Source organism: Pelecanus crispus, chromosome 1 (assembly GCF_030463565.1).
Source record: "Pelecanus crispus isolate bPelCri1 chromosome 1, bPelCri1.pri, whole genome shotgun sequence".
Classification (NCBI taxonomy): Eukaryota; Metazoa; Chordata; class Aves; order Pelecaniformes; family Pelecanidae; genus Pelecanus; species Pelecanus crispus.
In genome coordinates this window covers 208,575,707-208,600,422 of record NC_134643.1, presented here as the reverse complement: position 1 = coordinate 208,600,422, position 24,716 = coordinate 208,575,707, and the positions used below count along the sequence as shown (strand labels likewise).

At 40.5% G+C, this 24,716-nt stretch overlaps 1 protein-coding gene across 1 annotated transcript in view; it reads right to left on the bottom strand.

The window, feature by feature from the left end:
• Window positions 1-3,573: 3,573 nt before the first annotated feature.
• The window catches only part of EXPH5 (exophilin 5), a 33,070-nt gene continuing 11,927 nt past the window's right edge, over window positions 3,574-24,716 (bottom strand). Inside the window, exons 2-7 of the mRNA XM_075726104.1 lie at window positions 19,081-19,238; window positions 16,842-16,916; window positions 16,593-16,737; window positions 12,005-12,053; window positions 10,314-10,440; window positions 3,574-8,930 (exon numbers count right to left, since the gene is read on the bottom strand). Coding sequence (XP_075582219.1) covers window positions 3,574-8,930; window positions 10,314-10,440; window positions 12,005-12,053; window positions 16,593-16,737; window positions 16,842-16,916; window positions 19,081-19,238 — 5,911 coding nt within the window. The remainder of the gene's footprint in view (window positions 8,931-10,313; window positions 10,441-12,004; window positions 12,054-16,592; window positions 16,738-16,841; window positions 16,917-19,080; window positions 19,239-24,716) is intronic.

Genomic DNA, 24,716 nt, shown 5'->3' with positions numbered 1-24,716 from the left:
CGAGAGACAACTGGCGTAAGTTGACAGAAGAGAGGCTCAGCCTGGAACGCGTTTCCCCAACGAGGAGGGTCAGGCACAGGTTGCCGAGAGAGGCTCTCCGGTCTCCATCCTTGGAGCTTCTCAAGCCCCAACTGCATGAAGCCCTGAGCAGCCTGGCCTGGCCTCAGAGCCAACCTGCCGTGAGCAGGAGGTTGGAGCAGAGACCTCCTGAGGGCCCCCCCACCCTGAGCTATCCCGTGATGAAACCCTGAGACTTCTGTCCCGTCTTTCAAATGTCATTGAGATGTTAGAGAGGTGAAAGGTCATCTGGGGACACGAGTGACCTAAGGGGTGGACAGAGATCTAGACGGAAACACCACCGAGGCTCATAAACCATGTTTCCTTCTGAAACCAGGCTGAGGGACTGCGTCACCGAACTCGGGTACCACACATACTGGCTGTAGCAATTAAGGTTGAAAGACAGTGGTGAGTCTCACACGCCGTCACACTGCACGCGGCAGCCAGGCTCCGCTCAGGCCTGATTCCAGCTGAAGTGATTTTTCACGTGGAGCTCACCGCCTTGTAAAACTACTCATCAAGTACTACGCTTGGCCCCTACGTGGAGTATCGGCTCCTCGAGGCAAACTGTAGGCATACGGCTCGCTAAGGGGTTAACGTGTCTGCTGTAAAGATACTGCTGCTGATGGAAAACCTTTTGTGTCCTGGAGACTCCCCAGCTGGCAGGCGAGGAGCAGGCAGCAGCAGGCGCATGGCCAGGGCAGCACATCCTTCCCTGCCCTGGGCAGGCCTTCCCGCCGCGGGGCGGACCCAGCCTGGGTGCCCCGTTTTAAATCTACGGCATCGTTTGCCATCAGCACCCTGGCAACAATACTAAGATGCTGGATTTTTTTTTTTTTTTTTTTTAAATAAACTGTCTACGGCATTCACAGTAAGTGAAAAATAAACACAGTGCCAATATATTTTTTCATTTGAATGCAGAATTTATTCCAAACAAATAATTTTAAATATGAAAATCCTATAAATTATGAACATTTCTAGAATATATTTTTGCCAAAGAAAAAGCGTGGAAGAGCGAAGGTATCAAAATCTGGCTCTCCTAAACTGAAGGGAGCTGATCGCTGTTCAAAGGGTGTTTCTCCCTATGTTTTCACGCAATTGACTGTTTTACAGAATACCATTATTCAGTGTAAATATTAGTTTACAGATCCTCGGTAGGCTGCAGTCTTCCACAACTGATTTATGACCCAAAGCAGTTTTTATTTGCTTACATTAAATCAAGCCACCTGATTTCCTGTACATATACAGCATAGCAAATGAAAAAAATTTATGCCAACAAGGTGAGAACTTAATCCAACTTCTGTTGAACAGGTAGAAAATACTTCCAAATAAAAATGTTCTAAACCATCCACTTCTAGTCAAGAAAAACTGTATGACCATTTACTTCCCTTGTAAACGTTTATTTTATTATTCTTGACCTTATGTAGGCTGGTACTCCCAATTTTTGGATTAACATATTTTGCAGAAATGTACAGCAGCAAAAATTCCTCACTGATACTCAGCTGGGTTTATTGTCTTACTCTACAGAATCCCATATGTATAGAATAGAACCATTTACAGTAAAGCATCATTTCTCCTTGGAATACCACATTTTACAAGACTGCAATTACATGGGAGTCATTTCCTTCCAGCATTGCGTATGTCAGCATACGCTTATATCCTTCCAAAACAGGCACGTCGTAGAGATCAATCCCGACTATAAATACATACTTTATATTAGTCCTTCTATGTACAACAAAAGACAAATTACCCCAGTATAAAGTAATAATACTTATATATCGGTACAGATTTGAACTACAGACCCACTTCTTTAACGAAGTTTGCAGTATAAAAAAATAAGGATACCAGTTACCTACTATAATATTTTCATCTTTTAGTTTCTTGTGTACTCAGTGATACAAGCATTGCTTGTTTTGTGTAAAATATATTATTTTAAAATACCAGTATACTGTCCTTCCAGTTACAAAAATATAATACAGAAACTTTACTGAATTAAAAAGTATATAAAAAATATGGATCATCATTTTAGACCATATGTGAAATTAGAAATAAAGTAGAAGTAAACGTGTAATTATTTAAAAATACTATCTTCTGGCTCAGTGAGCCACTTCTGATTTTGCATAAAAAGAGATCAAAGCTTAGTTAGAAATTTAATGGCCAAGGACGACTTCTGGCTACTGAGTAATAATACTACATTATTAGTGTGGCCGAAGAAGAGCCACTGGCAAATGTTTACAGCTGTTCAGTTCGAAGGATAAAAAATACCATGGTGACAGCAGGAATGGTTGAAAAATACCAAGAAAGGACGATAATTTAGCAAAAGGCAAAGAGCATTTCCTACTGGTTTTATTTACTTCGTATGTAAAAACCTGCCAGTCTGTACGGCAGAGTCGCGACCCAGCCGAGTGCCCCCTCGGGCCGCTTTGGGTGGTGCTGCCCTGAGGGAGCCCCGCGGCTGCAGGCGCCTCGCCCCGAGACCGGCCGAGCACAGAGGCAGCGGGGGAACCCAGGGACGTAACAAGCTGCATTGGGCATGGTTAGGACAACTTCGGATTCAACCTATGAGGTTTATATAGGAAATAAATAGGGTAAATCTTTTTACATTTTGCATGGTTTAAAGTGTCAGATTATTAATCCAAATTAACCTGTTCCTGAGTCAAAGGCAGAAATCTGTCTGTTCATCTCAACTGTAACCAAAGTTGTGCCGGTTATGACTCTCCCATGTCTGAAAAGCAGATTTCCACGCTCAGCTGTGTCTCTTGACATCCTCAGGAATTTGGGTGAGTTTTCCAGCGCTGTGCCCTTTGCCGAGCTGTTTCCCGTGTGCTAGCAGCACTTCTGTAACTCACATTGCTCACTGCTCTTGCAATGCTGAGGAGAAAAATCCCGGTGTGGAATCCGCCCCAACTGCACGGCAGAACAAACGCCACCAGGGACATTGCTGCTACGCTTCCCAGGAATACAGAAAAAGAACATTCATACAGAATATGCTGTACAAATTGAATAGGTTTCATTTTGTGAAATTCATTTTGTTGGGTGGGATGGATTGGCACTATCATGCTTGATCTGGTAAATGAGGAAAATTGGAGAAACAGCGATTTATCAGCAAAGTAACCTCTTGGTTTTCTGTTAAGTCTTATATGAAAAAGTAGGTCAAGCTAGAATTTATCCAGTCCAGCACTGCGTAGCTGGCAGGAGCCTAAGCCACTGCTTGCTGACTCAGAGGAAAGCCATCTCTGGAGTTACACTGCCCAAAGATCCACAGTTGTTTACCCTCTATTATTATGGGAAGGGATTTTTTAACATTCTTTTTCCCTGCTAGGAGAAACAACAATGGTGAAGCCACGTATTTAATATAAAAGTCAAATGCTCAGCTAACATAACATACTAACTTCTTTAAAACTAATGAAGTTGTACCAATTTATAGCAGCACAAGAACTGGCTCAAAGTATTTTACATGTTTTTGCCTGCCCAGAAACTACCGAGCTATCGTGCCATCTTAGTACCACGGGCCCTTCATAGCTCCGATTCTTTATCTATCTCATCTAGGTAATACTCATCATCGGTGGTGGTATCGCTGTCTGAGTCCGAATAAGCTGCTGGGTCCTCCCGATAGGTATCAGTTGGCTCCCGGGGGGATGAAGCAGCCGATGACATTTTACTCCCAGCAGAACTTGAGCTCAAAAGCTCAGCCCTGTTTATAGACTGAGTCTCTCCATCTCTGAGAGCACCGGGGTTGTTAAGAAGACAAGGTCTCCACAATCGCCCTTCTGTGAGTGACCTCTTGATATTTTCCAGGAAAGCCAACTGTTGTTCTTTGCCAAATATACCAAATTCAACAGAAGGATACATCAAATTTCTAGCACTGTAACATTTTTCATCATCCGATGCCCAGTTTTCATTTTCATCACAAGACAACAGTTCCGAGTAAGATTTAAATCTCTTCCCATGTATACCGTCTTTTGGTAGAATATTGCTTCCCAAGGCAAAGGTCTCATGGGAATCTTGAGCACAAATACTCTCAGAAAGGTGACGCTCACGCTGACTTTTGGCACGACTCTTGCGCAACTGATAGCTATGCAAGTTAGCATTTTTTAAGCTAGCAGACTGAGAGGTATTTTGACACCGACCAAGCACTGTCTGGGAAGTCAAGTTTTGCTCTGGACATACGTCTGCCTGCAAGCAGCTATTTACATATGTGTTTGAGTTTTTGTCAGTTAAAAGTGGCAAGGGAGGACTGCAGGCACGACTGCTAGCTCTTCTTTTCTCATCATCCAGTGGGTCTGATGTAGTGGCACTGGGAGAGATGGGCTGGCTTTTGCTTTCTAACCTGAGATCAAGTGTTTGGGAATTCTTATTTCTCCTGGTAACTGCTTTATCTGGAAATAGGGTTGTAACACTTGGCCTATTTTCCACTTTCACTGTAGTTTTTTTGGGACTGATGGCTTCCTTCTGGGTGTATGAGCTTGTAAAAGACCTCCAGTTGGTGTTATTGACAAGCAAAGAAGGATTATTCTGATTTTTAGTCTTCTTATTCTCAGCTGTTCTTGGTCTTAGAGTATTCTTACCAGGGTCCAGACTGTGATTCTGATTTTCATTGTCTGACTGCAGGAATGGCTGATGAGAATCCGTTGAAAGCAACGAATCAAGGGACATGTCGACCTCTAAAGAAGTGGCACTTCCATTGTTCTGTGAAAAAATGTTATTTATGTGTGGTTTGGGGGGTAAATTTTTACTTGAAAATTTTCGACTCGTTTTGTAAACAGCTGCCAGTTTATTTTTAATTGAAGGTCTGTTCTTCCTTTTTTCTATATCTTTGACTTTGTCTCTTGTGCAGTCAGGGAGAAGCTTGTTCTCATCTTCTGCACTCTGTGTTATCTTCCGATCTTGTGTAACCCTGAGGACTTTATCTTTACAGTTAATGTTCAGGGTGCCTTCACTGTGCCTCTCCGATTCCTGCAAACCACTATAATCTTTCCCCATCTGAGTACTCTGTGAGTTTTGCTCTTTTTTAATTTTTGAATTCTTTAATTCATCTGTATCTGTGCTAACCACTTTGTCTAGCTGAAGTAATAGATCAGCACTGGAAGCTGTGCTTACCTCAGATGCTTTGTTCTGAGACTCTGAAAGCACTTTGCTGCAAGAGTTTAAATCATTTGCATTTTTTCTTGAACTGTCAGCCCTGAATTGCAGTCCACTACATTTATTATTATACAGAGGGGTGGTTTGGTGTAGGGAATTTACTCTCTGTTTGACTTCAGTACTATCCCTGTATGGGTCTTCCGCAGGAAGAAGCAGCACGTCAGCACGCTCTGCGTTACCGTTCCTTCCAAGGAAACTCTTCTCTCCTAGGTTGAGGAGTAAACTGTTCAGATTTTTATTGGTGTTCACTTTAGGGGGCTGACAGCAGTTTTCAGAGCTTCCCCTCTGTACAGTATTTTTATTTGCTGAAGTAGAATACAAAGGACTCTCTAAACGTCTGCCTGGCTTGGGAGAGGTTGATAAAGTGGACATTAGCAGCGTGGCTCTTTGTAAAATTTCCTTCTTTTCTTTTAGACATAGTTCTGTATTTTGGCTGCTTGAGGCGTCAGAAATGGCCTTACCTGACTTAGCCGCTATTGCAGTGGATTGTGGACTGCCAAAAGAAATTTCTTTTGTCACCATGTCAGAAAGCACATTTTCTGCTAATGAAAGATCTGCTGAACTATCTTTCCTGTTATGTACCATACTCATTGACTTCGAAGTACATACCTTCTCAGAGCTAGGAGATAAGTGGGAATTCTCTTGTTCACTATCAACAGCAGTTCCTAAGTTCTGAGGTGTGACCAGAGTTGAAGATACTTGGTCAGAAGAATATGAAGGCACCTCTTTTTCCAAAGTACTAGGGAAAAAAACATTTGCTAAACTCACATGACCTTCGTTTTTCTTGTTTCGTATTCTTGGCGACTGAGCATTTTCTTTGGGACAAGGTAAATCTGCATCCTCTGTGTTATCTCTAAAGAGGTTACAAAATGTTCGTGAATGCCTCCGTGGTAACGTGTAATAAATTGAAACTAGTTCATGATACCTGACATGATCTTCATCAACACAAACTGTAAATGTGCTTGTAGTTTTGTATTTCTGCAAAAAATTTCCTCTCTCCTTACAATCTGAAAACACAGAGGATTCTCTTCTGCTTAGATTTTTACATCTGTCTGTCAGTTCAACTGATGTACTACTACTTACTGAATCATTAGGACTTTTGGTTAAAGGACTAGGGTAATCTTTTTCTTTGTTACTTGTAGCAGCATTTAATGATGCTGATGTTAAAAAGGAATGTTTTGAGTCTAAACAAGACACATCTCTTTGATTAGAACAAAAGGCATCAGCTCTACATGGAGTTTCAGACCTTAGACAATTGTATGTTGTTTTACTTTCTCTAGGTAAAGAGATGGGCATATCTGACATAATACTACCAGCAACACTAGCTGATTTTCTAGGCAAAGTGTAATAAATAACAAGTGAGTCAGGAGATTTGAGGCTGTTTCTGCTAGGGGAGCCAGTAATGCTGCAGCTACTGGTATGTCTCAGCAAGCTGTCTTGCTTGTGAAGCCTTTCAATACAAGGTGGGTTACTCCTTATTTTCCCACTTCCTTTTTCAAGGCAAAAATAACTTAAACTCTGTTCAGAGGTCTTGGGGTCTCCATCAAAGCTATGCATAGAAATATTTCCAGAATTTCCATTTTGTGGAGAACTAGTAGTGAATTGTCCATTGCAGTCGTTAGTAACTAAAGTGCTTGTATTTTGCAGTGTTCTCTGTGAAATCATTTTGGTAACACCTGTTCTGCTCACTTGAGCTGTTTTTCCACCTTCTGCTTGAAATTCAGTAACTGTGCAATTTACTGAAGAGCTAGTTAGTGTTCCTAAACATTTAGAATTATCTTTATGAGAAAGTGCTTGTGGAGAGCTTTGTGAGGAGCTAGATGAACATTCAGGAGGACAGGACAACATGCCTTGACAGTTTGCTAATTTTTCAGTGGACGGAGCAGAAGCAACATTCAGCAGTGAGGACTGTCTCTTTGGAGTAGCTTGGTTAATGGCTTCTGCACTCCGATTATCCTGTTTGATGCTCTCTCTTTTTGCTGCATAATGCAGATTATGTTCCCATTCTTTCTGTCTTGGAAGAAAAGGTTCCTTCCTGCTCTCATCAGCTGGCAAAATACAGGGAGGCTGACTGAGCACACTGTTGGGCGGGCAATCATTTTCCTTCATCTGTACATTTCTTTTATCACCATTTGATGTATACATTTTTGCAGTATCTCCTCTGGCAGTGACTTGGGTTTGTCTCTTTGATCTCATTGTGTTAGAGAGAGATGCATTGCTCTGCAACATGGCAGAAGCAGGGCTGTTAGAGGGAAAACTCTGGGTGTTGATGGAGTTTGTATTTGCTTGTTGAGAAACTGACTGTAATGGCATGTCTTCATCTGGCAGTTTCATACCTTCAACCTTTTCTAGTTGTGTAAAGTCTTCCTTACTACTTCTTTGGGTAACGACGATTGAATTCCTGTTCAGTCCTGTAGGTTTTGTTTGGTCCTTTGAATTAGGAAAGACTGACTCATCAGTTCTGATACTAGATGAAGAAACTGAAGAGTTACAACTTAGCCAAGGCTGACAGCCCTCGGTGAATTCTGAAAAAGTTCTGTTTGCGCTTCTTGTTATCCTTTTGATATTTGTATTTTCTGGAGAATACACATGAAAATCATTCAGCAGGCGCTGTGAACCAAACTTGGCATTCTTTGTATGTGCCCACTGCTGGTCATTTAAATTAGCCATAATCACTTCAAAGCTGGCATCAGGGGAAATAAACATTTCATCACTGTAGTACTGAGGAATATCAGCCCAAGAAGGATAGCTATCTTTTTTTCCATAAGGAGAATTTTTTTGGTTTGCATACAACTTGCCATGAGAAGCAGCATCTCTATAGTAGGATCTAGAGAGATTATTTTCCGATTTGTATAATGGATAATTTTCCCAGTTATCAAAGGGCAATGGAGAAGTAGCTTTGTCAGGGCAACTAACTCTACTAAAGCAATTACTGCTTGAAATAGATCTTCTGTAGTGGTGTTTTGAGTGGTAACATGCATATTTCTTGGTTTCTTGCAAAGAGCTAGGATATCTACCATGGTCTGTAGCATGAAACTCCATCAGTGATTGGGTTCTAAACATTTTTTCTTGAGTTGATGTTTGTTCAGGAGAGTCTGGTGTGTTGTTCCATACAATAGAAGACAGAGGAATTCTCTTTGGGTTCTGTCGACCAAACCTTGGTACAAAACCATTGTTGCTCTCCCTTGCCAATGGATGTTGTAAACTAGATGCTGATAGGTGATCAGAAGATACTGATGACGAACTTCTCCGAAGGGAACATACAGAGTAACTTCTGCCAGCTGTATCCCTGTTCATACAACTCTTGTGCCTAAATCCACTGTTCTGTGTTATGGAAGGAGGATATAAGCTACCTTCTGAAGACCGTCCGAAAGAAATGGAAGATAGCCTGCTGCTTAGCATATGAGGGTTTCCATTGACTGGTTCACCATATTTGTAATTTTCCTGAAAGGCTGTCTGGTACCAGTTTATATATGCACTGTGTAATTTCCTTGGTCTGATGAAAATCTTGTGTTCATCTTTGGCTCTTATTGTTCTCAGTCCATCTGGGAAAAATGTGCTAGGCATGTCACTCCAGTCATTTCTGTGTTGCCCCCTACCAGCAGTCTGCCTCTTTGAAGTAGGGAATGCACTACTGTATTGGACATTTGATGCACTGCTAGTAGAAACTGTCCTGTCCAATGGGTCTTGGGCTTGTTCCTGTGCCAGCTGGTCATCCAGATCATTTAGAACTGCACAGGAAAAAAAAGATACTTGGTTTTGTTTTAATAATCTTTTGACTACTTATGTTTAAATGTTTCATGTACTACATTAATAATCAGAACTGGTTTTGAAAAGAGTCAGCTTCTCAGCATTCAAAACCCTTCCCAAACCACACGTTATTACTCCACAGGACCTTTCAGTGGTCACCCATTATGACTACAAGGAAAAAAATGCGCTGCTCCACAACTGATCTTAAAACTGCTCTTTATGTAAATGGTAGTCTTTATGCTATTTAAAAGAAAAACAAACATTTGAAGTCTGAATTCTTACTCAGGGGCTATATGTGTGTATGTCTGTGCGTAAACTTTCCAAATCTAGCCTGTAAGCAAAAAATCCCTGAAAAGAATTCACTAAGCAAACATGGACCTTTCGGTGTGTTCACAAAGCACAGTTATGATGTAGCTGTAAGAAAACACAGAACCCTGCAAACCATCAAACAAGCACAGTCAGTAGTCTGGCATGTCCACCGTTTGTTTTGTTCAGAAAAGCAGCTCTCCACTAAATTGTAGCTTATTACTTTAAAATGAGCACTGAAAATGGCATTTCCTGGATTAAAAAGGGTAAAGAAATATTTAGGAACCTGTAATTCATTCTAGCAACAAAGCTGTATTTATATATATAGACAGTCTCATGAACGGGAATCAAACACTATGCAGCTCAGTTAACCAAGATATTCAGTCATAAGACTAAGTGACAGCAATGTATTTAAAGTATTTCCATTGGCAAAACCAATTATGCCTTCACTAATTGTATTCTTTTTGTACTTTGAAAATAGCACACATAAGATATAAACATAAATGGATATGGCTGTTTTATGACAGCATTTCCTAATCCCTTTAAATAAAAAAGACTGACTGATCAGTCATTAGAGATCTGCGCTAATAGTACAGAATCATTAAGAAAGCATTGCTAGGTATGTATAGTTGCAATAAAAGGTGATACAAATGTACTAAAATTTTCCATTTTTCTAAATTCACCATTATCAAAATTACGCATGCAGGAAACTGGGATGAAATTCTTCTCACATAACTGTATGTCTGCATCTAAAGGATGCAATATGGGCTCCTGTCAGAATCAGCAGAGAGAAATGTATGCTTTTAAGGTGTGATTCTTCTGAACTGGATCAGTATGAGATAAAATGCACTCTAAGAGTGCCCAGTGACACATCTTGAAGTCAATGTCAGAGTAGACACTCTGCTGACAGACAAAGTCAGCGAAAAGTAGCCACTATGCTAGAAAGTAATAAGCCGTATCTTTACAGCCTATGCTTTTGCAGAAAATTCTCTGAAACTAGTTGCCACAGTCACTTCTAGTAACAATAATATCAGAACAAAGTAAGGGCACACACTTACCACTGAAAAACTCCTTCTCTAGCTGTTCATTCCATTCCTGTGTACTTCTCTCCGTCATTTCATTTTGGTTTGCATCAAAGGAATGATCACTTGTTTCTGTTGACATTGGGGTATTACACATTTCAGCCTGTTAAAAATTGTAAGGCAACATGATTTTAGTTCTACATGTGGGTTCAAATCATGTTTCACATGTCACATCACAAACTGTGTCACAAGTCACAGAGGTCAGTAAACTCTTTGTGGGTCCATTAAATACTGTATTATTAAAATGTACAACTGAGGATTACAAAGTTGCGTGCATTTTAGAGATTTTTACGTAGGTAATAAGGAGATTTGCTCATCTTGTCCTCATACAGTAGCATGTTTTGGATATATGAGTTATAATGACCTTATAATAAGGGGCATAGTTTACTTATTATTTTATTCATATGCATCCTTATTGCATTGTATCTCTTCATTTAGTTTTTCCTAATCACTTCTTCCTTGACCAGCATATTTTAAAATCCACACACTGACCTCCCAACAGAGATTTAATAATTTAACACCACAGTCAATTTTCATTTTGCAAGACAGCACTTTAGGGGGCTGTGATAAATTACCTTAGCAGTGGGGAAAATGTCATCCTATTCCTCATCTGAGTTGAGTTTACATATTAAGCTGGGGACGTTCCTATCCCATCCATATTTTTCTCAGCTCACAGTCTCAGATGGTAGAAGTGCAGACAACTGCTGAACTGCTGATTTATTTTAGCTGAGACTTTTCCTCCTTCTTTTGGTAATAAAAACTCTTACTACTTTTTAGTTCTTGATATTCGTAATAGTCTATTTATATAATAGGCAAGATTCTCTGATAAGATCTTTGTTCAATCTTATATTAATATAGATTATCCCTTTGTTTTTGAAATATGAGAGAAGGGAGGTGGCCAATTTACCTCCTCTATACCTTTATTATATACTGTATACCTTCTTAAGTCTCCTCTGTGGTGATACCAGACAATTGAAGAGGAGGAAAGACATGTTAGTAATACAGGGCAATAAAGCAGTAAAATAGCAAATACCATCATTGGAGGAAGTCTGTTTATTTCAACAGTGTGCACTTAAATTACATCAGAAGTAAATCTGTTGTTTCATCCTTAAATTGAGCTTGTGCTTATAAAATGGAACATTTAGCCAAAAAATAATATCCTACTGTCAAAATTTACATTTACACGGTAATTCTGTGCATGGAAACGTTGCAGGAGGCTCTATCTTACTGCCTGCCAAAGTCAGCTGCTCTTTCTCACCCTTGTACAAATGAAAAGAAACAAAGTAAATACACTAGATTTTTTATTCAGTGTGAGTTTTGACCTATTTGCAGGTTGGTTACAGTTGCCAAAATATGTGAAGGTTTTGGCCTAGGAATTAGCAATGCAATAATGCAATTATTCCATCATTAAGCGAGAACTGAAACCTGATCAGAGCTAGACTTAGGGCTTACCTAGGAAAGCTTTGGACTTGTATAGTTAACAGGGCAAGTTCATTCTACTGCATTCAACAGGTTCACAACACAGACATTTTACTCAGTATTTAAAACAAGAACTGCAAGAATACTATTTAAACAGGCATTGTATCAACCGCCTAAACAAAGGGGACTAGTTTTTGAGACATCTGCAGGTTAAACATTGCTGACAATAAGGTTGATAAGCTACTTACCGCTGCCATTTCTTCCACTTTCGAAGACGGGCTAGCAAAACTGTCATATCTGTAGGCAGAAGGATTTAAATGTTGGCTTTGAAAAGGAATGTGATGTAATTTTACCAGGTAGTAAATATCCAGCAGTTTCTCTTTAACAACTATTGAGAAGCACCTGAAAAAAGACTGGTCTATGAGGAAGCCATCCTTCCCCCCAAAAAAATCCTGCTAATAAAAAAAATGCTGGGGAAATGTACCATTCAGTTTGGCCTTGTCAGTTTGCAAATCTCACAGCTGCACAGCCAAGAATGAACTCAACCTACTGATATCTCAGTGTCTGCAACAGCCATAAAGTAATTGTTCCAATCAAGCATTACGATAAGATGGTATTACTTCCTTTTCCAAACAACAATAATTTAGTAGGTACTACGAATAGCCAAAGTTAACTACTCGTAAATCTGTAAGTGGTTTTCATCTGCAATTCTATTGTTTTTCTCTTCCATTTCACCCTGCTCAGACACAGAGCTGTGTTCTGCCCTTGCGAAGGAGGAGAGACAGCAGATTGTTTCCGGTGTGAACTTTGGAACTTGCTGCTACACACCTGAAACAGCCTTTATTTACCAATTTTTAACACATGGTAGAAGGCTTGTTTGCTTTCCTAAGCTATATAGGACTGCAAGGGCTTGGCAGAGAACTGGCTAGAGCGTCTATGAGTAATGCAGTGGTTAGAACAAGCCGAGAAGCCCTGAACATAAAAGGTATTCCGTTCTATGGGGTGACTTGCAGACGTACAAATACAAAAACACAAAATAAACTAAAGAAACAAGAACAGGACTTGACTTCAGTGAGTCTATATGAGTCTGCAATCCTTATTTTACAACTAAGCAAACCCAGACCCTTCAAAAGCCCTGAAGGAAATGTTGCTCAGCTTGTGCTTATTGCCAGTTCTTCCTTGTCTCAGAAACTGTTTTTTCCCAGGAAGTTAATTCTTGAGAGAAAGTGAAGTAGGGAAAGACAGTTCTGCTCAGTCCTGTTTGTCTCAAAGTCTTTTTGAATGACCTTGTTCTTAGGCTCTTAAAACCTTCTTGCGCTCAGGTAGACTACTTTATTGTGCTTCAACAGCAAGTATAAACCGGCTTGTTGGCAGGTTCTTTGTGGCCCAGCCTTTCCTCCTGAAGTGCTTTGTCATTTGTTTGCAATGTGCTTGCAGGCAGGGAAGAACAGTTGAAAGGTGCAATTTGTTTTTTTCTTCTGTAATTGTGAACTATAAAACCAGGATTCCTCTCCAACATGGGGTCCAACTGAAACCAAAGGAAACAAGCCTGTTGACCTCAGTGGGCTTAGGATCTGGCTAGACAATCTGAATCTGAAATTCCTAAGTTTTCCTTGTAGCACTGAATATGTGAATGAACTTTACAGAACCAGGACTCAGAGACGTATGTAGCTCTTCTTTTAAACTAAAGTAATGTTGCATGCATTTTAATGCTTCTACAACAAATTAAGAATGAAACTTGCGTTTCAGAGTTTTTATGATTTCCTGCAAGCCAAGTTCAATGAAATCCTGTGGCTTAGCGAGTTACCTTAATTTTAATTATATGCATAAAAAAAAATGTAAAAGTTTTGTTAGCAGCTCTCTTCTTCAGCTATACTGTGCAAAGACGCTCTACAGTTCTCCCCACTTGATGCTGTGCTTGGTGTTGCATTAATTGCTCCTTGCAATGAAGCTACATGAAGTAGACATGATAGTTAGAAATGTCTTCTGATAGTCTAGGCAAAAATTAAATTTTCATTTGCACCTCTGGCACAATTCTAAATTCCTCCATGTCTTTGTTGTCACTATTCTTTCAGAAATAACTGGTCATTGCATCCTGCTTTATCTTCCTCCCTGCCAACTTATACAGACAAGGTTATTTTAATCTTTTCCCTATGCCAATCCCTCCACTTCTCAAACTGTCTTGTTACTTTTTCTGAACACTTTTATGGTTTTCAGCATTTCAGAATTAAAGTTTTGCTTACTTCCAGAGAAATATTGCTTACTTTTAGGAAAAAGTAATTCAGTTTCTTTTTTGGTTAAGGATATTGAGCAATGTTTACATTATTTCGCACACACATACACGCACACATAAACACATACTTGTAAACATTATTATTCATAAACAGAAAAGAAGTTAAATTACTGCTCAAGTTCAGAAATATTTGCCATCAGAAAATACTACTCACTATGGAAAACAAGAAGTTATATTTTATACTTTTTCACGTAATACGTATGTATCTTTTTTATGGTTGTAAGATTAAAAGATGACTCTACTCACCACTATCACTACTGGTAACAATAATATAAATCCATGAATTAAAATCTGCTGCGAATCAGTATTTTCACTGAGGCACCTGTCTTCCCCAGGCCATCTCCTGTCTAATGTCAGAGTGTAATCCATTTTCTTATATACTATTCTTATCAGTACTACATAAGAAGCCAGCTAAGCAACAAACACATAAATCAAATATGCTGAAAACACAATTAAACAGCATTTCTTTTCCACTATGAATCACACTTACACATTAGAAAAGAATAAGGATGAATTCAAGAACACCAAACACCTTTGAACCAAAAGTGATCAAACATTTCACTACCTTCAGACTACAGTTACAAACCTTTTATTAGCATCTTCTGTATCTCCACATAAGCATACTCTTTTTTGCAGCATCCATAATTTATTCGCACAGCAAAACACCACTGCAGCTGATGAAACTGTCTCTCCAGTACAGAAAGGACCCTCTAAACAGCCATTAATATTTAGCTATTTAAAAGCTTCTGCCAGTTAGGCTTACTTACAGGATTTACAGAGCTGCCTCCTATTGTATGTCACTAGCTCTCCAAAATAACTCTACCTGGTGAGAGGCTGATTATTTCAGTGCTTTGTCTATGCATAAAACAAACCACATGCCACGGCAACACCTAGAAGAGGGTGGGGGAGTTTTCAACAGAGAGGCGTGACTAGAAAATGTAGCAATCAGCTCAGTTACACGTCAGGATTGACTTGTTTATTTTTCAAGCTGTGCTCCATAGGAAATCAAAGGCATCTCAGCCTGAGATATGATAGATTTTCTGTGGAAAAGCCAGATAAACACATATTAGAAAAGCTGATGCAATGAGTAGGCACACTTTATTTTTTTTTTTGCTTTCTTAAATTAAGAACTCATTTCAACGCTTAGATTCCACAGCGAAGCCTAGACCTTCGCTTGTGCATTGGCTACCTTACCGTGCACCAGGATGAAGCACCCCTGAAATCTGATTCTCCATTACAAAAGCGCCCCTTTATTCTGCAGGGAGGGCTGCGGTCTCCTGTTGGTGTGTCCCAGCCTAAGGGGCATTACCATGTCACGGGAAAGAGGAGGGAGCAGATGACATGTATGGAGCAGTGTTGAAACTCTGCAAATTTCTTTTTCTGTGCTGCATTGTGATGTAGGAGAATTGTTACCAGTAAACATCCACAGAGCTAACCTCACGTCCTCTGTTCAAACCTCTCCTTACCTCTCCTTCTGCTTTGATACAAACACTCCACAATGGCAAGCTGCTGTGCTACAAAACCTACGTATCAGACTAATCATCATTTCTTTAGAGGCTTGCATTCCCTGTCATTGTTTATTACAGCTGTTCCTTGTCTTAGCGTCATGCCACCTAGGAGCCCCAGGCATGGACCAGAATACCATCCTGAGACTGACAAACAGAGTGAAAATCAGCTCTTTGTGCCAAAGATCTTGCAGCTTCATACTTAGATTTCACTGCCCAATGCACTTTTACCTAGGATTGCCAGTCGCAAGCATTACCTTAAGATGCACGCAAAAATAACAGTATTTCACTCAGGTGTTGCTGACATACAGGACCATACAGGACAAAAGCTAGGAGAGAATAGTCAGTCTAGCTAGCCCGAGTGTAGCCCTCGTGCCCCCTCTGACAGCAGCTTCAACCCTGTGGATAGCAAGGGAGAAGGATGCTCTTCAAACAGCAGCTCCAGCTCTGCATATGACACCATCTTTGGTCCAGATCCAGCTGAAACCAAAGCCCTGACAAAGCACGGAAAACAAAAGCACCGGAGAGCCGCCCTGTTTGCCCAGCTAGAGCTAAAGCTGCAGGCCTGCCTCTAAGCTGCCTCTGGGCTAGAAATGGTGGGAACTGATGCAGCAGAGATGCCTGGGGCGGGTGCTCTCTGCCATGGCCTATGCAAGCTATGCTTTCCTGTTATATCACAGCCATAGGGCACCAGATCCCCATGCGCCTTACACCTTGTCCTCTTGAGAGGGAATTAAATAGGATGCAGCCGCTGCTAAGTCTAGGGGCTTTCATACACTTAAAGCCTTTACGCAAAATCTGAGCAAAATAGATTTAGCCAATAGACTTAGTGCCTATTACTTGCCACTTAGTCCTCATTCTTCTGACACAGAACAGATAATCTCTCATTACATGACCAAGTAAAATACCAGTCTTTCCAGTGAGGTGAAAGGCAAGAGACTGGAAAAATAATTTTAACAATGTTTTCTAAGCAAAACACAGAACAATTCATAGACTTTTTTAACACTGGAAATAACGTATGTTCTGATTATAGCTCACCGTGGTTGCTTCTGAGTCTGGTTTTTCCTTGATTTTCTAAAGGAGAAAAGCCAAGCAAAAGGCGATCTGAACCCCAGAAAGGAAGCTGAAGTGTTCTTTTGTGCTTGAGGATTTGTGCGGGATGACATTTTTAATTCTTTATGATCTAAAAATAGTATAAAAATTTGATTTTTTTCAAGCTCTTACTAAATACAGTATTAAAATATACATAGAAAGTTATGTCTTCACAAACAATTTTCTTTTGCTTACCTTTTACACCAGGAAAATCCAGTTTTATTGACGTTTTTGGACAGAATATATGACATGCTGGTTTATAATGACTAACTAGAAGACTAAGAGAAAGATAAACAGGTCTAAAGTTTCAAAAAGTATTAGTGGCTTTGGGTGATGCATGTGGGATAAATGAGGCTGATTTTCAGAAAGTAATCAGCACTCAACCATTTGAAAACCAGAACAATTTTAAAATATAGGCAAATTAGACATCTGAAAATTGAGGCACCCACAATCATTAGTCACTTGCTTTTCACCTTTCTAAGAAATATAAATATGACAACCCTGAATATACAATGGTTTAATAGACTGTAACGTAACTACATAACAGTGATTCAGACTAAGGTGTCTTCTGTACCATACAGTTCTTTATGATGGGATTCCCATGGCCACTGGAGTACATTTTTTCGGCTACAAACTGCATATCAGAACTGTATTTTAAATGCAAGATATCATGAATGATTTCTTTGGGAAGGTTATGATTTGATTTCTTCAAATGGAACATAAACCCAGCCTGCCTATAAAAGCAGCTGGCAATTGGTGTGAAGGAGAGGATGAGTATTGCTCACAGATTAGGGAAAGAAACTGCAGGGTCTGCTATTAAAACATGCCACAGGAAACTGGAGGACATAAGGAAACAAGACTTCACTCAGGAAAAAGGCACTGCATCTTTTTTTTTTTCCATTTAAAACATCACATGCATGCAACAATACAACAGCCTGAATGAAAATGGCTTATCCAATGACTGTAGGAGAAAGCAAAATTCATGTCATGTGATTTAAATCCTGTTGTGTAATACATGGCTTTTACTTCAGTGACAATCACTGTCTATTACAAAATGCTGCATCCTTTACCCTTTTCAGAGCCTAGCTTCTTGGTGGCATCGTTTTACTTGACAATGAAGGTGACATTGGGAGAGTCCTAATAGCACTCTGCCATAGCCAGGGTGGTCTAGGGATGTAGGCAGAGCAAGGGTAGAAGTAGTACCTTTTATTAAACCAACTCATACAGTTGGAAATATCAAACAAGCCTCTGAGGCACACAACCCCTTCTTCAGATCTGAAATAGAAACAGCAGCTTTCAAAGTTAAATACCAGAGAACCATTACACAGAGTTTAGTTAGCTAACGCATCAATTAGACCATCTCTAAAAGAGAAAAACAGTAGATAGCTGTGGACTAGAGGTGATGTTGGGGAAAAACAGTCAGGAAAGACAGATATCTGTTCTGTGCAGGCCGATAGTTTCAGAAAAATTTTTAGGGCTTCACTTGTCATTTGAAATACATGGCTCTGCTTCCAGTTGCTATAAAGCACAAATAGGGAGAGCTCAATGAAAAACATGCAGAAATGTGAATGGAATAAAAGCGTATTATGCATGAAAACTATCTAGATGGAAGATAAAAAAAGACAGTACAGAATGCCATGCTTCCTATAGAGATACCATGTTTCTCGTGCATGTTAATTTTGGATGGGCGATAGAACCTGTGAATTGAGATCTTCAGAAGTTGCTTCCTGGTCAGCCCAACTTTCCAGGCTTTGTCACTGCCCTCATAATCAGCACTGGCATGCCTTTAGCCCAGTGTTACCAGGAAAGGTTTTCCACTGGTACAGTCAAGCCTCTCTCACCCAAACCCAGATTACCTACTTATGCCAGATGTCATTTAGGTGCTTCTCATTTCTTTAGGAAAACTAGGTAAAACTGAAACAGTTTGTGCAAAGGAAACATTACTGCTTTGATTGGGAAACCACCACTATATTTACTATAATTACAGCAACTTCATCTTGATTAAGAAAGAAATTTTTTACAGCGAGGACAATCGATCACTGGAACAACCTCCTCAGGGACATGGTGGAGTCCCCATCACCGGAGGTTTACAAGATGTGACTGGACAGGGTGCTAGATAATCTCACCCAGGCTCCCTTTTGCACAAAAGGTTGGACCAGATGATCTTCGATGTCCTTCCAACCTGGGCTGTTCTATGACTCTAACTATGGGATAAGAGTATCAGGGATTTTCTGTTGTAACTCCCAGCTGTGTTTTAACAGAATCTGCTTAAAGAAACAGTCATTTTGAAAATACATCATTGGTAAAACTTTGACATGAGAAGAAACTCAATGCAATTTCAGAAATTCCTTAGCTATTACACCCTGAAATGCTCTAAGACATTGGTTTGGTGACCGTTATCATATAGATAAGGAAATGGAAAAATGTAACTCACTGGTGTTTTTGCTCTTCCTTAGCTGATGCTCTAACGGCGGTTTTAGCATTCTATTGACATCAATGTAATTCTGAAATTTTTTTCTTTGTATTTCTTCAAACCATTCTCCAGTCACTCCCTGCAGCCCTGGTCCAGACTTCTTTCTCTTCAGAAGTTTGCTAGAAAGCAGCAAAAAAAAAAAAAAAAAAACCAAACAAACAACCCCAATTTATTTTTAAGCCATTTTAGATATTACAGGCACATCATCAGTAACTCTCCCTGTTCTTCATTTAAGTATTTACAGTATATTTCTACATATAATGACTTTTTAAAAGATACAGTGGGACATAATACATTTGCAGCAATCACAGCAGCAAAAGTTTTAGTGACAGCAGAATTCTCCAGTTTAACAATGAGATTAAGTGGACAACTCACATGCCTGTGTTATTCTCTGCCTTGAAGAAGTGCATCCTTCTTCCTTGCAAAAATGAGGTAATAATTCATAAGCATTATAAAACTAATTGAAAGTAAGATCAAGTTCAGCCAATAATTGAATTAGAATAAATAATACTCTAGCAAAGCAATTCTTGAAATATTTATTCACTCATTTAAGCAGAAGCAATAACAAGATTATTCTGGTTTTCAAGAGGAAGCTCACTGAGGCCCTGACAGTGAGGTGCCCACCACACATTTTCTATGTAAAGGAGAAATATGAATTGTGAATTCAGCTAATAGGTATTCATGCAACATGTTCAACGCGTTTATCACATTTTCCTCTTTCCTTGCTGCATAGTGAGTCTGCCTGTGTTTAATATGTATGGAAGCAACTAATAGTGAATATGAATGCTCTGCCACGCAGAGGCAAAGCCTGAACAAACTACACACATGTGGCTGCAACAGAAGCAGCTGCTTAGTAGCAAGTTCAGGCTTTAGACCAAGAGGTCACAGGAATGAATTATTTATCTGGACATAAAAGGACAAGGCACAATTGCAAAGGAGTTGAAATAGTGCAATGGACATGCAAAGTTACTTGTTTTCAAATTGCATTACACAAGTGCTTAAAGTACAGATGCAAGCGCAGCAGATCCACACCCCAACTGATTCTGATGGCAACAGAACAAGACTTCGTGCACAGCCTGGAGATGTAATACCAGCGTTTTAGCAAAGCTTTCATGTAAATCTTCCCCCTTAGTCAGTGGTAAACCCCATGTCTAAGAATACAGATGCTCTCAGAGAACATAAATTATTTCAGTTACCAATTTAAATAAAACCTCATATTCTCTGAGATGACATTACTGCACAAAACAAATATCTAGTCTGGAAATGGATGGATTTCCATCTGGAATATACCCCATCAGGGTATATTGTCCATACTAGCACCTACTGTTCGTCTGGTGGCATCTGAAGAACAGGAGGGCAGGAGAGAGACATTTCTGGCAAATGAGTGAATATTTCCCTCGAAGAAGATTACACAGACACACGCACAAGTACCAGCCATTTGAAATAAACTTATTACAAAGGCAAAAATGTTAATCACCACAGATATTACTGCACCACGGGAGTGACTAAACATCATAAACGCCATCTGCAGCACGGCAAACAGCCCAGCAGTAATGTGAAACAGGAGGAGGCGATGAAGAAAGTGCTCTCAAGCGCCAACTTCATGACCTCACTCCCGTGGCCTCAGCAAAGGGGATGGATCCAGGATACCAGGAGGAGTAAAGGCACACAGAGCCAGGCATGAGGCACTCTGGCAGTGGCTGCACTCACAGCCATTGCCCGGAAAGCAACCCCACAGCAGCTCTGCTGAAGCCCCGGGAGCGGAGGCCGCCTGGGACCGCCGACCCGCGGGCCCCTTCGGCAGCCGGCCAGGCCGGGGCTCCCCCCTTCCCCTCAGAGGGAGCCGCCTTCCGGCCCCCGCGCGGCGCGGCCGGCGGGGCTGGGGCGCGGGCGCCCCCTGGCGGCGGCAGCCAGAACGGCAGGGGGCGGGCGCGGGGGGAGGCCGGGGCGCCTGCGGGCGCTCCGGAGAGAAGGGAAAAACCACAGCAAGCCACGCTTACTCTAACACCGGCCGTGTCAGGCGTTGCACGAACACGCCTCGCACCGAAAAACGTCCTAAAAATCTCGCACAAACACCGACGTTACTATTGAAAGGCTGCGAAGTCTTTACCGGTACATGCTTGGCGTTATCCGCGGCCATTATCCGGGAACGTGCTGCTTTTGAATTGCGCTGTCATCCCCCGCTCATGAAATAAACCCTTCGAATTGCTTGTGCGTATTTAGCTTTACACACACATACAGGCCCATATATTGAACCCTATATATATAGTTCTGCGAGTACCGAATAACATTAAGATAACGCATACTACATAATTGCAATATCGCGTGACTATTAAATATTTCGCATTTGCGATGACTCCCAGCCAAACCACATCGTTTCCCTACGTGCCTGCTCTGTCACGTCTACGTGCCCCCTCATGATGCTAATGAACGACAGTTGTGAACTAGAAGGAAAGCCCGTCTCAAGAAACAATTACAGCAGAAGATGGTATCTGCAGTCGGTATTGCAATGAACTTGCCTTTGAGGCAGCGCTATTGTTACTTGGATTGCAAATTATACATTGAGACACTGCTCCGCAGGAGTGTCAAAACACCTAAGGCCCTCTAAACCAAATGTACTAATCCTGCTCCCCTGCCTGCTCCATCCATCCTTCCTCCTTGCTTCTCTACAGCCACTTTGGACGCTCAGGGCCACTTCCTCTTGAGAGGGGACGATGTCATTGTGACTGGGAAAAGTACCTGTAAGCTGCTGCAGGATTAAAGGCGACTCCATTCCCAGGATAACTTACAGGAGACCGGAGCAGGCAGCAATCCCAAATGACCTCACAAGCTACACCTCATTACCTTTTCCCATATATTATCCTCCACAGCATCTAAACTAATGAATCACTCAGGAGTAATTCCTCGGCACTGCTTTTAAAAACATCTCTTCCTTATTGGCACAAGGATGTCCCAGTATTTCTTACACAGACATCTCCAGGGAAAAGTTAACCTAAATGTTTGTATGTACTAGACTTTCATGTGGGTTATCATAAATATTGTGAATAGAGCTGTATCTTCCCCCTGCCACTTCCTGTTAGGATAATAAGGAGCTTTAGTTGCTACTGTAAGAGGAAAGGTATTTTCTCTACCATCTTCATCCTGAATATAAAGCAGAAGACAGATGTGTAAGGCAGTAGAAACTGGGTTGCCAAACAGGACGTCTGGGGACACCTCTGCTGTTTGCAGGGGACAGAGGGCTCAATCCCACTTTTGCCAAAGTCCTACTGATTTCAGCAGAAGCAGAATTTGGCCCCAGAGGACTCTCACCACGAGAGTCAGATACACAGCAACCACCGAGCATGAGGAATTGCACTGGGTGAAGGATAAGCAGGCCAGTATTTGCTCATTGGATCAAAGCTCTCAGTGTCTGAGAAGACAAGGCTGAAAGGATTGCAGATAAAAACAGTGCCAAAAACATTAGATAAAAACTACAGCAAGGCAGAAAATTTGCAAAAACAGGTACCTAAAACAAGCTGAAGTCTTTACTCTGTTTATATTCCTTACTTTGGCAGTGAGAAAAGGCTAGAGATGTTAAAAAATAGTGCCTGAAGAACCAGTTCTTTCCTAATTTTTTTTGCTTCCACTTACACCTTCCCACTGCTTTATACATTATACCACACTGGTGAACTGCGCATCTCTATAATTTCTATGGCCAGTTAATTTCCTAGAAAACTCTCTCTGTTATCACAGCCACAGGTAGCTCTAAAATGCATATGCAAAATATTTTCTTACTTATAGTTCCTTTTAATTTTATAAAAATAATTTAAAGACATACTTTCAAGTTGTCATCTTATTTGAAAGAAAAGGGGAAAAGAAGTATTACTGACAGCAGCAAAGACTACCACGGCTGAAGTAACTTGAAAAATATTATTATCCACCATTTCATATAAAGATACAATAGCAATAACAACAACATTCTGGTTTCCAAGGTGCCAAAGAAGCTCCTGTGGCAGGTTAATCCTACCAGGAAGAAAAATAACGATAAGCAGAGCCAAGATACTCTTTCCTAGCATGTCAGACACACAATAGGTCTATTTTCTAAGGCAGTCTTTATTCTTAGGAGCTGGTATATTTTTACTCACATTAAAGCAATCTTTTGTTTATTTTTCTTTCTTACTGTTTTCTGTTTGGCTAATGTCAATAAACCAAGTCAGCTTCATTATTACATGTAAAACATTATGCAGAAGTAGGTGAATCAGAGAGGAAAACTGAATCCCATGTTTTGGTTCCACATGCTGCAAGACTGTAAAAAGATCTAACTGAAAATGCACTTATTATTTCTTTGGCTTTCATATTTGTAAAATTAAGCATTTCTGCAGTAATTCTGAAGAATCAAGGCCTCCTCTATTTTGATGAAAAAACCGCTGTGTTGGCAATAATGCTTGACTCTAACCTGCTAGGTTGTTGCTAATCAATGACTCAGATTTAATTTTCTCTTCCCCCAAAATACTAGCTTTCTAAGCCTTCATCCTTTTCATTATTATTACTGCTGCTGTCATTTTTGTTATTATATATTGATTTTAAAATGCCCATTAACTCACTAAGTTGCCTTCAGAAGACGTATTTGTCTGAGTATGTGACCAATAAAACTAAAGATGTGTATGGGCAAAGAGGATGTGCCACAACAAGGAAGACCAGAAAGTGTGTTGGTGGTGTTTCTTTCTGACCATGACCCAAATACCAATAAATGTAATGGAAGGACTTTCACTGTCCTGACCAGGCATCAGGTCAGGCTGCTGGAGAGTCACCTAGTGGTGACACCCCTGGGTGGAAAGGAGTAACTGGAAGTGCCAAGAACGGTTCACCTGAAGGACAGGGGAAACATTTCAGAGCCCAGCACTGAACTGTACGGAATATGTTTTCAATCCCACTTCGATGGGCGCATCAAGTTGCCAGCTCACAATTATCCCTGAATACTTAGTTTCCGGAAATGTGCAAAACCAGGAGATAGAAGTGGGGAGAAAGTGAAAAGGGAATTAATCTTCTCTAGTTTTTCCTCCCAGACTGTACATTTAATAGGCAGAAGTACTTTAAACACAAAGATACCACTTTTGCACATGATTTTGATACCCACCCTGTAGTACCCTTTCAAGCAGCAAGCAGGGCTACTTAAGCAGATAGCTGCCAACAGTAAGTGTCATTTTGACCCCAGAACACTTTACTGACAATAGACATCAGATTCATACAATAAGTCCTGCTGTGTGTGTCAGGGATACAGGCAGGGAACATGCAAGTTAAAAGGCAGAACATCTTTTCTGCCCTTACAGAAGTTCCACTTTGTCTGATTATGGGAAAAATCCTTCCATATCCACCTCTCTTCTTTTTAATTAAAAAGTAGAAAAATCACAAAATCTGACCTGGTGACTTTCTTTAATTAATGATGATACTTATATTTGTAAAATTCTTTGGACACTTCACAAAGCTTCCGAACTCTTAGAGCGAAGGAATAATCAGCAGCATCACATACCATCTAGATGCCAGAACACCCATGAGACAAAAACAAAAAAACCAGGCAGTATTGCACTACCTTTATTCTGCAGATTTACTCTTTTAAA